At 37.6% G+C, this 12,388-nt stretch overlaps 2 protein-coding genes across 3 annotated transcripts in view; both read right to left on the bottom strand.

The window, feature by feature from the left end:
• Positions 1-5,229: 5,229 nt before the first annotated feature.
• LOC122080238 (ethylene-responsive transcription factor ERF113-like) lies at positions 5,230-6,875 on the bottom strand. 2 transcript variants are annotated; one of them, XM_042647176.1, is made up of 3 exons: positions 6,171-6,875; positions 5,966-5,986; positions 5,230-5,863 (listed from the first exon to the last, which is right to left on the bottom strand). In XM_042647176.1, exons 1-3 carry the CDS (start codon positions 6,250-6,252, stop codon positions 5,328-5,330), a joined length of 639 nt encoding a protein of 212 aa, XP_042503110.1. In that variant the 5' UTR covers positions 6,253-6,875; the 3' UTR covers positions 5,230-5,327. The 2 variants fall into 2 exon arrangements, with proteins under 2 accessions (XP_042503110.1, XP_042503111.1); XM_042647177.1 differs by lacking the exon at positions 5,966-5,986 and having other exon boundaries at positions 6,171-6,869.
• Positions 6,876-10,007: 3,132 nt separating this feature from the next.
• The window catches only part of LOC122078284 (protein BONZAI 1-like), a 14,786-nt gene continuing 12,405 nt past the window's right edge, over positions 10,008-12,388 (bottom strand). The window contains exons 11-16 of the mRNA XM_042644212.1: positions 12,146-12,222; positions 11,918-12,055; positions 11,639-11,803; positions 10,732-10,845; positions 10,507-10,603; positions 10,008-10,391 (exon numbers count right to left, since the gene is read on the bottom strand). Coding sequence (XP_042500146.1) covers positions 10,297-10,391; positions 10,507-10,603; positions 10,732-10,845; positions 11,639-11,803; positions 11,918-12,055; positions 12,146-12,222 — 686 coding nt within the window. The 3' untranslated portion in view covers positions 10,008-10,296. The remainder of the gene's footprint in view (positions 10,392-10,506; positions 10,604-10,731; positions 10,846-11,638; positions 11,804-11,917; positions 12,056-12,145; positions 12,223-12,388) is intronic.

Here is a 12,388-nt window from a genome sequence, read left to right as displayed (position 1 = left end):
GGATGTTAACATTCTACATAACATATCTATAGAAGAGAAATGAATTACTAGATGTTAGCAATTCTTATCCAAATTAGTAACTTTTGAGGGAGACAAGAGTTTGCATGCTTTTAGGAAACTAATTTGTAGTTTTGGATAAATATAAGTCATGGAGGGAGAGGAGCTCGTCCATAGTCGTGTGCCCTACTCTCTCTCTCCCACCACTGGTCTCTTCTTTTTTTTCACTTTCTCTCTTCTTTGTGAGAGAGAGAGAGAGAGAGTGTGTGTATTAGGTTTTTGAAACCCTAGTGTTGAGAACCAAGGGTTTTGCAACCCAGGGATATTGAAGGAAATTGTATCCTTATTGCATGCTACAAGAATCACTTGTCTTGCTGGTAGAGGAAGGACTAAGTTTCCTAGAGGCATTGCATTTGTGGTGCATAAGGCAGTTGTTCTTCCCCTTCAATGGTAGGAAAATTTTGCAATACCCTATACCCATAGGAAGCTCAATTAGTAGTTTCAAGGAGATTAGAATCCCTGTTAGTAAAAACGGGAATGGAAAAAAAACAGAAATGGATAGTACGGGTTTTAAATAGTAAATTTTTTTTAACGATACTGTCAAATAAATGGTCAAAAAAACAGAGAACAACAAAAAATGGAAAATGGACGATACGGGTTTTAAACGAGTAGATTTTAAATAAACGGGACCAAAAAAAGGGTACTATACTCGTATAAATTAAATAATTATTACATGAATACTTACATCTTATGTTCAAAATAACTACAATATCCAACACTAATGCATATATATCTCATGTCTCATTATAAGTTTTATGATGTATAATTTAATATATAAATTCATACACCACACATGTCCAAGTTTTATTGAGCAATGTGGCTTGGCTATGATGTTCATTATTGTCGACATAGTCAACACACTCTTAGAGTAATATATGTTCAGTTTGAGTTAGGAATCATCACTTTAGAAACATTTTTCAGCAAATACATCAATTTGTATCTCAATTTCGGGATCCATACATTAATATTGAGTTGACGGTGATATTATGAGAAATATAGGCCATTGAGTTAGCTTCAAGTCGGAAAAAGAATAAAGTGGATCAGAGTTCGGGAGAGAAAGATACAGTCAATTAAGTAGACATTATGTTCAACAAGTTAAGTCTTAAAAAATGGCAAAAAACGGAATCGTGTTTAAACGCGTTTTAAACATGTTTAGAATGGAAATGCTTATCATTTGCTGTTTTTTTAAGTATCTTTGAGAAGCATATGGGAAAACGTGTTTTAAACGGTAAAAAACGAGAATGCGTTTAAAATTCCGTTTTAAACTCGTTTTTGCTAATAGTGATTAGAATCACTAAATTTAATTTTTTTATTCGGATAAAATAGATTCTTTCAGTTCTAGTTACTACTGCTAGTGAGCTCAAGAACTATGTTGATCCCACAAAATTAAGCAAATACTTATATTGGAAAAAAATTGGCATGACTTGTACATGTATTTTTTTAAGAGTAATTTACAGTGCCATCCCTTAGAGAATGCCAGTATTATAGGAACACCCTTGTGTAATACCAAATTACGTTCAGACCCTTGTCGTCAGTCTCCGTTACAAAATATACCTCAACTGCTGACATCAACAACTTCTTTTTTTTTCTTTTTCTAAATACCATATTACCCATCAAAATGTTAAAGTACCAATATTACCCTCAATTACAAACACACATCCCCTAACTCCTCCAACTTCAGTTCTAACAGCTACTGAAGGGCGAGATCTGCCCTTTTACTTTTTTTATTTTCTCCTTTCTAGCCCTCTCTTCTATTAGGCCTTGAGTTTCGACTTCACGAGCGGAGGTAGCTTTGAGGTTTGCTTCTTCATGCTTTTGCGCTCTCTCTCTCTCTCTCTCTCTCTCTAACGCTGTACAGCCTGTAATTCAATTTCGTTTTGTTGATGGAGGGCTCGCTTAACCGACATCCCTTTTGTTTTTTCTTTCCCCGGATTGTCAAGTCATGAAACTTGTTTTTAGCTAGCTACCTTTGTAATTTCACTGTAGAAAGGATTTTCGTGATTGGGTTTGATTTTGATTTTGATTTTGATTTTGATTTTTCAGGAGACAATGTAGGACCTCAAGATCGAAATCCATCCGCATCATTCCTTATTTCTTTCTCCTTTTCAGTATGATGAGCTATTGAGCTATCAAGATTCCCTTTGGAAGAACGCTAATGCTTTTTCTACTTTATTGTTCAGTTTACTTTTTGGTTTTTTCTTTTTTTTTTCTTTTTATTAATGATATTTTCTGGGCTTCCTACATCATTCATGAAAAGATGCTATCATTGAACAACCAGCTTATTATGCATTCTGACGGGAACATTGTCAAGGAATTTCATTTCATTTCTAGGGGTGGTTTTTCTCTTCCATTTCTACCCAATAGACAAAAATCCAAAATATCTGGAAACAATAAAAAAAACAGCAACAACAACTCAGCTCTACTTTCACCACCGTGCTTCAGCCGAACCAGGAAGGAAAAAAAAAAAAAAAACCAAACCTAAGGAGAAAGAGGAAAAGAGAAAAGGGGAGAAGGAGATAAGGAAAGAAAGGGAGAATGGTTAACCCACAATGTGTTAGAGAGGGGTAATTTTGGGTTAATGTAAAATGGGCCATATATATGTATTTTACTCAAAAGGGTTAAAGCGTCATTTCATAGCATCACTTAACAGAGACTGACGACAAGAGGTCTGAACGTAATTTTGTATTACATAGAGAATGTACTTATAATACTGGCATTCTCTGGGGGGTGGTGCTTTAAATTATCATTTTTTAAATCCAATTTTCCTTAAGCCACATTTGGGGTGGGGGGTGGGGGTGGGAATTAGTTCACATATGGTGATTATTGTGCTTAGGTGGATTTTAGGAACTAAGAAAGGAATTTTGGATCTTCAACATATAAGGGGTAGTATGAAGGAAAATTTTCTCTATTTGGGAGTAAGACCCTACTAGGCTGTTGTGGCTATGCCTAGATAGAGGTAGGCGTGAAAAGATCAGGTTACCCCTTCACCCCGTTTGTTGAAGATGCTATTGCGAGCCCTCCTACCCATTGACTCCATGCTCTAATTAACAAGGTTCGTTCTCCTTTTTTGTATTCATCATTATGTACAATTAGGGCATCTAAACGGAACTCTGAACGTACCAAAACATAATCAATTGAAACTATTAAAACCCATCTCACAAGTTATTTCTCGATTGTTTGTTGATTGACTGATCAAGGTAGAACATATACCGATGCATTGATCCTATATATAACTCTTGAGCTGAATGCCTAATATAAGTTGGGTTTTTATGCAAAAATAATGATCTCACATCAGGTGAATAATTCAATCCAACGTAAAGGATTATGAGGACTTAGACACCATCTCTTTAATAGTTAGCTTTTAAGATAAATTATTAAGTATCATGAGAGCTGGGTGTGGCAACTTTGGTGTGACTCCAAAAGAAGGGGAAATAGTTTCCACTTATGCCCCGCATAAAGGAGAGATTATTGGGGTTCTACGGGAAAGCAACATCAACTATGAGTAGCTCAACGTAAAGGCTTATACGGATTTAAACACCTTCTCTTAATAGCTAATTTTTTAAAATGAGTTCTATCAAATAAGGACTTTGACATCCTTTCCTGACTACAATGGATGGACTCACAAACTTAACTTGGTAACCCTAATGAAAAGACTATCCCTACTGTATCTTCTTTCACACACAAAATCCTTTTGTGTGAGAAACCTAAAGACATCTACGTGTGAAGGAGAAGGTGGAAGCGGAACTTGGAGTTCATACTTGGACTTTAATTTGCGTCGTCGTCGTATATTTCCAACCGACTGTGCCGACAACCGAAAGCGATAAAGGTTGCAGCGCAATTGAAAGTTCGGTGGAGGTTGGGCAGAGTAGACAGTACTGAGACATCACCAGTTGAAAATTAACAGCCATTTCATCATCATCCCACCTGCAGCTTCTAGACTAGAGAGAAAGAGAGAGAGGGAGGGAGAGAGAGAGAGAGAGAGAGAGAGAATCTATATGATGCACATCGCAGGCATTCTATGAATTTTAGCCGACTTTGATGACTTTGGTTGATGACCATTATATAGTTTATACATTTGATGTCTGGACCTCAAATCGTATAAAGTATCCCTCTCTCCTCATCTCTCGTGCGTATACGCACACGCATGCCCCTTTTTACCGGTTAATGTCAAGTATTTTTTAAAAGAGTATGCTCATAGGACTTATCGGAAGAGGGTTCTTAAAGTATATAAATATACAACTTTACACAGGAAAAAAAATATATTCGAAAGAGGGTTCTAGTATATATATATATATATATATATATATATATATATATATATATATATAAATTTAAAATTAAAAAAATTTTCACCACCACGGGAGAAGAAAAGTCGTAAGATTTGACTATCATTATTACTCTCTCCTTACTAATTTGAACATCGATAACACACTCTCTCTCACCATGTGTGTGTTTGATATAACACATCTCAATCCTCATTAGTGCTTACCAGGAAGGAGACAGGTATCAAGGAAAACTGTCCCTCGAACCCTAATCCTTAAACCATAAATTTTACGTAAAATATGTTCACATTATCAAAAGAAAAATTAATCAACTTAAATATATGATAGAGAGGCTGTAGAACATGTAGCTCAACAATTTTGAAAAGTAATATCTCATATTAGTAATTTTTTGACATTCTTGTAAATTGTGACTCAGAAATTGGATTCACTGTTCAAAAACAATTTTCTTAGATTTATAATATATAAAAGTTTAAACTAAATTGGTATCATGGATGCAAATTCTCCTTATCACATGGACACACTCAAGTTTATCACATGGCAATCAAATCCCCCCCTCAAACATACATACAGACGCTATTAGTGTCATTACTCCCTCTCTCTCACACTATAGATAGTGTGATTTCCATTTCTCTCTCTTTCTCTCTCACACATACACACTAAGTGTGATTACTCTCTCTCTCTCTCTCTCACACACACACTATAGTGTGATTACTCTCTTACACACACCCCACTAGTGTGATTCTCTCTCTCTCTCATACACACACACACACACACACACACACTAGACTACTAGAGTGTTTTTCTTCAAACTGATGTCAATATTTGTTGGTAATTCAACTTAATGCATGAGAGACCAAATCAAAGCAGAAGTTGAAATGACCAATCCAAGGAAAACAGATATATCTTAATATCTTATATTAACATAACCAACGTGATAACCGATGAGTAAAAAAAAAAAAAAAGAAGGAAAAGAAAGAAAAGTAAACCCTAATCTTTTGAGGGGCTGGTTTCAGTGTCCCTCCCATGTAAAGCAAGTTCAGAGCTAGAAGAAGAGCTTCCGACCAGTGATGAAAGCCTCAGAAGCTCTTGTTGTCGTTGTTGTTGTTGTTGAGGTGCCATTGAAGTCGTGGATGACGAGTTCGACCCAAAGGATCCTGGACTATACAAACCAGAGTCACCAGCAGTTGCGATATATTGCAGATCCTGATCATCCCTACTGCATAGTATCTGGGCATATCTAAAGAGGTCTGGGTATGTATTCTGGGACAAATGAGGAAGTGTATTGGAATTGGAATCGGCTACGTGATGAGAAGATTGAACTCGTTCAGGGAAATTAAGCTTAGCTTTAGTCCCTTTGAACCTAAAAGCCGCTTCATCGTAAGCCATGGCTGCATCCTCGGCCGTATCAAATGTCCCTAGCCACACTCGAGCTGCCTTCTTTGGATCACGTATCTCCGCTGCCCAACTACCCCATGGCCTTTGCCTTACTCCTCTATAGTTCTTCCTCCTCATCGTATTATTCCCTTCACAAAGAGTTCATAATAAGATTATCTAGAAGCCTAATTCCTTCCTTTCTATAATTTTTAATATAAGACTCTCAGCAGAGAACTGATCATAGCACTTACATGATGGGATCCGGTGCAGATCTGGAGAAGTTCAGAACTTAAAAAGTGAAAATGAGATATAAAAAATATTTGAAGTAGGGACAAGTATAAGTCGGCACTTGTTCATGGGAAACACAACAAAAAAGAGTGTGACCTGACCTAATTTCTTACCTAACCAACACAAATAAACAAGAAGATAAGAAGCTAAGAAAGAGGATATATATACCTTGATCGTTCATAGACTCAGAGTGTGGTACTGGTGGGTTGTGAGAGTGTCCTTCTTGCACCAGAGAAACCATGGCAGACATGTCTTGATCAGAAGGAGTGGAGGCGTAGATTGGGAAGATGTGGTTGTAATATTTCTCTTTCTCCTCCGATGATGCTGCTGCAGCATCGGAAGGAAGAGGAGTTTTTCCATGCGTCCGATCCACCTTATTTATCAAATTTTAAGATCTTAAATAGTCTGATCAGCCCCAGAAATCCTCAATGCTTGTCTACAATAGTTGCTGTGAGCCTGTGCCGCTTAGCTCATGAAGCACCTGAATATAACTAGTACGAACATGATATTAATCTCAGTTGTTGATGAGAGAGAATATAATCATGGATCAAAGTGTTGAGAAGAGGAAGTGGTCGATCATGAACATGGTCAGAGAGCCGGAGACAGCTAGAGAGAGATCTGTAGATCACTACTGAAAGAGTAGAGAGAGAGAGAGAGAGAATGAGGAGATGTAAAAAATTAAGATCAAGACAGGAAAATAGGGTTTGGAGGGCAGGAGGGGTTGGAGGAGGAGCCTGCTGGTTTTATCATCTTTGGCTAGTGTGAAACTGGGAACTGTGAAGTGATAGAATTTCTTTTTATTACTTTGGAGTTATTCTCCATTATACGACTTTCTCGATGTGGTCGCCCTCACATTGGACGTAGCTTTCCGTTCAACACAAAAATCCGAGTTTCGTAACGTAAGATCTTGCTCCACGCAACGCCATTTCTGAACGACCTTTATTGCATCAACTCTTTGATCGGTGTATTGATAATTCGTTCTCATATATCATTTTATGATTTCTTATCAAGAGGTCGGATTGGCTTGAGGGTTATGATCACTATGATAGATTATTATTTATTTTTTATTTTTTAAGAATTTTCTGGATGAAATATCTTTATGTGGTTTTACGTTATTCAATCAATGTGGGATTAAACTTGAGATCGGATCCATGTTCTTACGATCACCTGGTCTTACGGGAGAGCATCCAACATTTATGTCTTTTGCTTTCAAATGTATCTTTCTTCATCCATGTAATGGTAAGAAGTGAAACAGATGTTGGATGTTCCGTCATACGTTCAGGTGATTATATGAGCAGTGGATCCATTCTCATTAAACTTCATTATTGACCATGTCATTGCACTACTTATATCAATTTTCTTAGTTTTAGGTCATGAACTCCACATGACCAATTCACGGATCACTCATTCATATCATTTGATGGTATTCTTTCTAGAAGTCCAAGCTTCAAAATGAAGACATCATGTGGGGTGGGGTGGGGTGGGGTGGGGTGGGGCCTAATAATCCACCATCCTTATAAAATGAAATGTAAGATAACTCTTCATACATTCCCATTGACCCTCACACATTTAGAACTGCACTCCTCCACAAAGAACATTTCACTACACAAACTCAACTAATATGAGACTAAACTCCCAATTTTCGTTCACAAAGATGCATTCACACCATCAAAAATAAAATCTTCCCATGACGACAAGCCTCATTAAACCAGAACCTAAATTGGTTTGTATCACACTTCAGTTTCACCTCCTGTTTTTTGAACTTTTTGTCGGGGAGAAGCTTCATCTTTTTTCTTAAAAAAATCTTTTTTTCATGCTTTTCTTCGTTCTACTTTTTTTTTTTCAACCCTTCGTTTCATTTGATATTGTTTTGTTGTGCACTATTTTCTTTGTGAAAACTTCATCTCATTTCTGCACGTTTTGTCTTTTGGTCCACGTGCGTACATTGTATATGTGCTTCTTGTTTTATCACTATTACCCTATGTAATAAACATAAATTACCAAGGTACGTGACCTTTAAAGAAATTATGTTTGAAGTATCTTGCTTTTTTATTTATTATGTTGGTGTACAATGGATTATGTCACAGTTTAATTCAAGGAATACTAGTATAAACATCTCAACAAGTAGAATGACGATCCCGCTTGTCAGTAAACTGGCTGTGGGGGTTGCAAGAAGGGCAGAGGCCCTCCTGCATTGCGCCCTTGCTCTAATTATTTTTATTTGAGGGCAGTTTTGTACTTTTTGGATTAGGGTTTTTTTCGTTATATATTTGTAGCGAGGTTTACTTTCTCTACAAGCAATACTGAGAGATGTGACGACGAGCGTTGTCACTCTATTTTCCATTGCTAGTGAAACAGAAACTCATCTCACCAAGTCTGAGGACGTAAGCAATCTTGCCAAACCCCGTAAACCTGTGTGCATTGTTTTATTCTTGTTTTTCTATTACCTTCTGCATCATTTTTAAGGTTATGTTTCTACATATTATATTGGAATACCTCATTTTTAATAGAGGACATTTTTCTTCAACCATGGTCAAGGGAGACTGAGTTGTTTAGACGGTTTCTAAAGGGTACTGCGAACAATAAGCCATTATTATCGATGTTTTACTATAGTGGCAGACATTAACCACCCTAGATGGGTGTATTTCCCTGCATCCTTTGATAAATGTTGTAATTGGTATACAAATTTCCCATATTATGCTTGAGTTTTTCCTCTCCTTTTATGGCCGATCTTCTATAACACCCACCAATAGCGGGTGAGAAAAAAGAGTGAAACACCAAGGGAGAGAGATAAAGCAAGGGAGAGGTGCAACGTTAGGGAGCAGATGGCAACAACTGACTATTGGGGAGATAGTAGGTAGGCCCAACGGTGTTCCGTTCAGCGTCTGATTCTCGCTAGCTAAAAGACCATGTCCATTTTGTTGGAGGAAGTGGTGGGAGTAGTTTTGGAGGTGTTGCTGGTCTGGGGCAAAAAACAAAACCCCTTAAACCTAAACATAAGATATCAAATATGAGGTATTATGGGAGAACTTATATCCAAACATTAGGTACCCAGGTGAAAAACAAAAAGAGACTGCCCTTCTAAAGAAAAACCGTCATTTGAGACTCATTGAGTGATAGTACCTACACCAGCAGGGTAACAGTCTAAATATAGAATAAGTGAGTGAAGAACAGTAGAAGTGTAGGGACCAAATCAAGGCAGAAGGGCTTCAGAAGCTCCGATGGTATGAGCAATCGTAACTGTCTCTCTGATTGTTACTCCGAGTCCCAGAGGACTTTTCTGGAGCACATGAAGCGGAGTGACCCTAACTGTCTCTTTGATGGTTACTCCGAGTTCCAGAGGGCTCCTTCTTGAGCACATGAATGGTAGTCACCGTTTCAAGGAACGTCTAAAGAACAAGATTGAAGGGTTGAACAATCAATGCTCTAGTCAGCCTTAGAAAAACGAGGCAGGGCCCTGTGTCTCCGAACAACGGAACAATTGCAGTTGCAATCAAAACGATACCTTAAATCAGAAACTGAATCTAAAGTCGCATTTTCTATCGATTCATCTTCAAAACTTTTTTGCAAGAGAGAATGTCGAGAGCTCTGAACTGACATTTAAAGAATCCGAAGCAGATAGGAGTGAGAAGATGATTACATCTGGAGGGAAATAGAACAAAGAGTGGTGGTGGGTCAGCGTTGGATGAGTTGATAACAGAGAAAGAGAAGGCACAGGAGTGGCGTTGGCCGAGAAAGGTTACTAAAAGCAGAAGGGTTGTGGATAGCAAGTTGATGGAAGGGTTCTTCAAGAATAAAATCATTTTCATTTCATTTTGATTCCAAGAACAAAAATTTTAGATAATCGGATTAAAACATTTTCAATGCTTGGCTCCGCATTTTCTTGTAACTATAGACTTGAGTTTTAGAATTTTGATTAATTTGTGGCCTTGTCGAGGCTTTGTTTACTATTGAATCGAAGTCTAACTGAAACCAATTTACAAGCCATATAACAAAAACCAATAATAAATCGAAACCGAACCAATGATAAACCATATTGCCAGAACGATTACAAGCTAACTAATCAAAACCGTTATCGGTTTGAGATGAAACCGATTAATAAATGGTTCGATTTCGATTTATGTCCATTACATCTTGAACCGAACCAAAACCAAATCGATAAACACCTTTAACTCCCCCCACTCCCCCCAAAGGATAAACCATAGCTTTGTTTTCGCATGGAGGGATCATGCTAACGTAGGGCATTTAAATAATAAGCAGAAAAAGGAAATGTGTCTGTACAATTTGAAGATGATCAGCTGTGAGGGAGAATATCTCTTGTCCGCATATAGGTCAAAAATTGTGTAGGCAATTCAGCAAGAAGGGACTGAACAATTGATGTTTCTCCACCTGCAAGTGTTTTAAGTGAGGTTACTGCTATTTTTGATGGGGGAAAAAGAAGTGAAAGTTCGGAAAAGCTGCTTTTTTTCTTAAAGAAATAATCTGCGGTATATAGATACTTTACTTTGTACATCTCGAAATGGAACAAACTGCACTATATCACGTGATGCAACCCGTCCAGTTGAGCTCTCGAGCCTCTCATATTTATCAGCATCCAATACCTGCACAAAGATGAATCATGCTGAGATGCAAAGTGCAAGAGAAAAGTTATTGATACGAGGGTTTAGCCTACAAACTTTTCTCTTTAATTTGCTTCCAGTCAGGAAGGGGAAGTACGGGAATACAATACCTCCATTTCTTTGAAGTCAGCCCCACCAACTCCAACAATGAGAACCGACATTGGCAGATCAGATGCCTTTACCAGGGCATCCTTTGTTTCTTGAAGATCTGTTATTACACCATCCTGAACAATGGGAACAAAAATTAGAAGCAGTGGAGCATCAAGTAAAAAAAAGCATATCCCAAGCTTATCACCGTTATACCCTCGGGACATCAATTGCCATCCCTAGAATGTGCATGGGTGCGACCCACAATCTAATAATCTCTTCTTGTGATAGATATTTTTTGCCACAAAATTCGTTTTCGTAACCATATGATAAAATTTACAACATTCTCTAAGAGAAACAGATTACTTAGAAATTCAGTTCCACAAATCAATAAAGGGTGAAATCTCAGTGTCCCTTTGTGATATGCTTCAAGCAACAGGGTAACATGTCTTTGCCATTAGCATAATTTGAATGTTTCGAGCAGGTCATGTCATAGATGACTCCATATCATCTCATCGGTAAACTTTCAGCTTAAAATACGTGTGCTTAAGCGTTAAAACATTTCACACATTACAAGAATCTCATTCCACTATAAAGGAATCTAGTGGCATTTTTGTAAATTTAGTGTCATTTTGAACTCAACTTTAACACACTTCTCCTGCCTGTTGAGTTGAAATTTCACCAATGAGATAGATGGGTGTGAAGTCCTCTATAACATAAGGCATGTCACAAAGTATTCCCGACTTGAGACACTAAAAGATAGATGACTCTAGCGACATCTGTTTCTAGCACATAAAAACCTTCTTGGAAATAAACCTCCAATCGTAGGTCACACTCCACATCAATGATGAAGGCATGAACGAAGCCAGTGGAAAATTTTAAGAGGTTTAAGAGCCATTGCAAGAAATGGTAGGCCATTTTCTTACTTACCGTGATTATTAGTAGCACAAAGTACTTATTATGGTTATTTGCAAGTGAATGGCTGGCTATTGAAGCAGCACTGTTAACCACTGGCCCAAACAGGGTTGGCCCAGCAAGGGATACGTTATTAAGGGCACTTGTATAAGCCATCATGATCCCTTGGATACCTTCAACCTGGAAAAGAAAGCAAGGAAGCTGCTAAGGACACTGTTAACCTGGACATAGGAAATCTGTGCTAATTCATGTCAATGGAATAAAAATAATACAAGCCTGTTAGCTATTTTTTACCTCGCAGTGGTAATTGCTTCCGTTCAAGTTGAAGCAATGAGAAACGGGTCCATCAATTGGTCGAGCTCCAAAACCCCAGGCAGGAAAACGCTTATCTGAATCATAAAATTGCAACACCTCTCCAACCTCTAAGATTGCCTGCAAAATAATATGGAACTTCAATAACCTAGCACTAAAACAGATAAAAACTCGAAAAGAAATCAAAATAGCAAAAGACCAGTTCCTCACTCTCTGATATGCATTTGGCCGTCCTGAGGGGTCAATATAATGCAAGGAATCTGGGAGGCGGGGGTTTCCATTCGAGGCTGATAAAGAAAAATCGGATTAAATATCAGTATCTTGGCCACCTCAAAAAACCAATACATATCAGGCATGTATTGGACGATATACAATGCAAATATCGAAACTATGAAAATTGTTACCTTGAAGAACAGAAAACATGGTTTTTTTTGTTTTTGTTTTTGTTTTTTT

This window comes from Macadamia integrifolia, chromosome 5, assembly GCF_013358625.1.
Source record: "Macadamia integrifolia cultivar HAES 741 chromosome 5, SCU_Mint_v3, whole genome shotgun sequence".
NCBI classification, from domain to species: Eukaryota; Viridiplantae; Streptophyta; class Magnoliopsida; order Proteales; family Proteaceae; genus Macadamia; species Macadamia integrifolia.
Note: the sequence above shows the minus strand (reverse complement) of the source record. Positions and strands in the feature narration are given on the sequence as shown.

Excerpts from the sequence above, each read along its gene's own strand:
- LOC122080238 (XM_042647176.1), bottom strand. The coding sequence starts at position 6,252 with ATGTCTGCCATGGTTTCTCTGGTGCAAGAAGGACACTCTCACAACCCA. Across the intron at positions 5,987-6,170 it reads TGAGTCTATGAACGATCAAG|ATCTGCACCGGATCCCATCA; the intron begins GTATATATATCC and ends GAACTTCTCCAG. Across the intron at positions 5,864-5,965 it reads TCTGCACCGGATCCCATCAT|GGAATAATACGATGAGGAGG; the intron begins GTAAGTGCTATG and ends CTCTTTGTGAAG.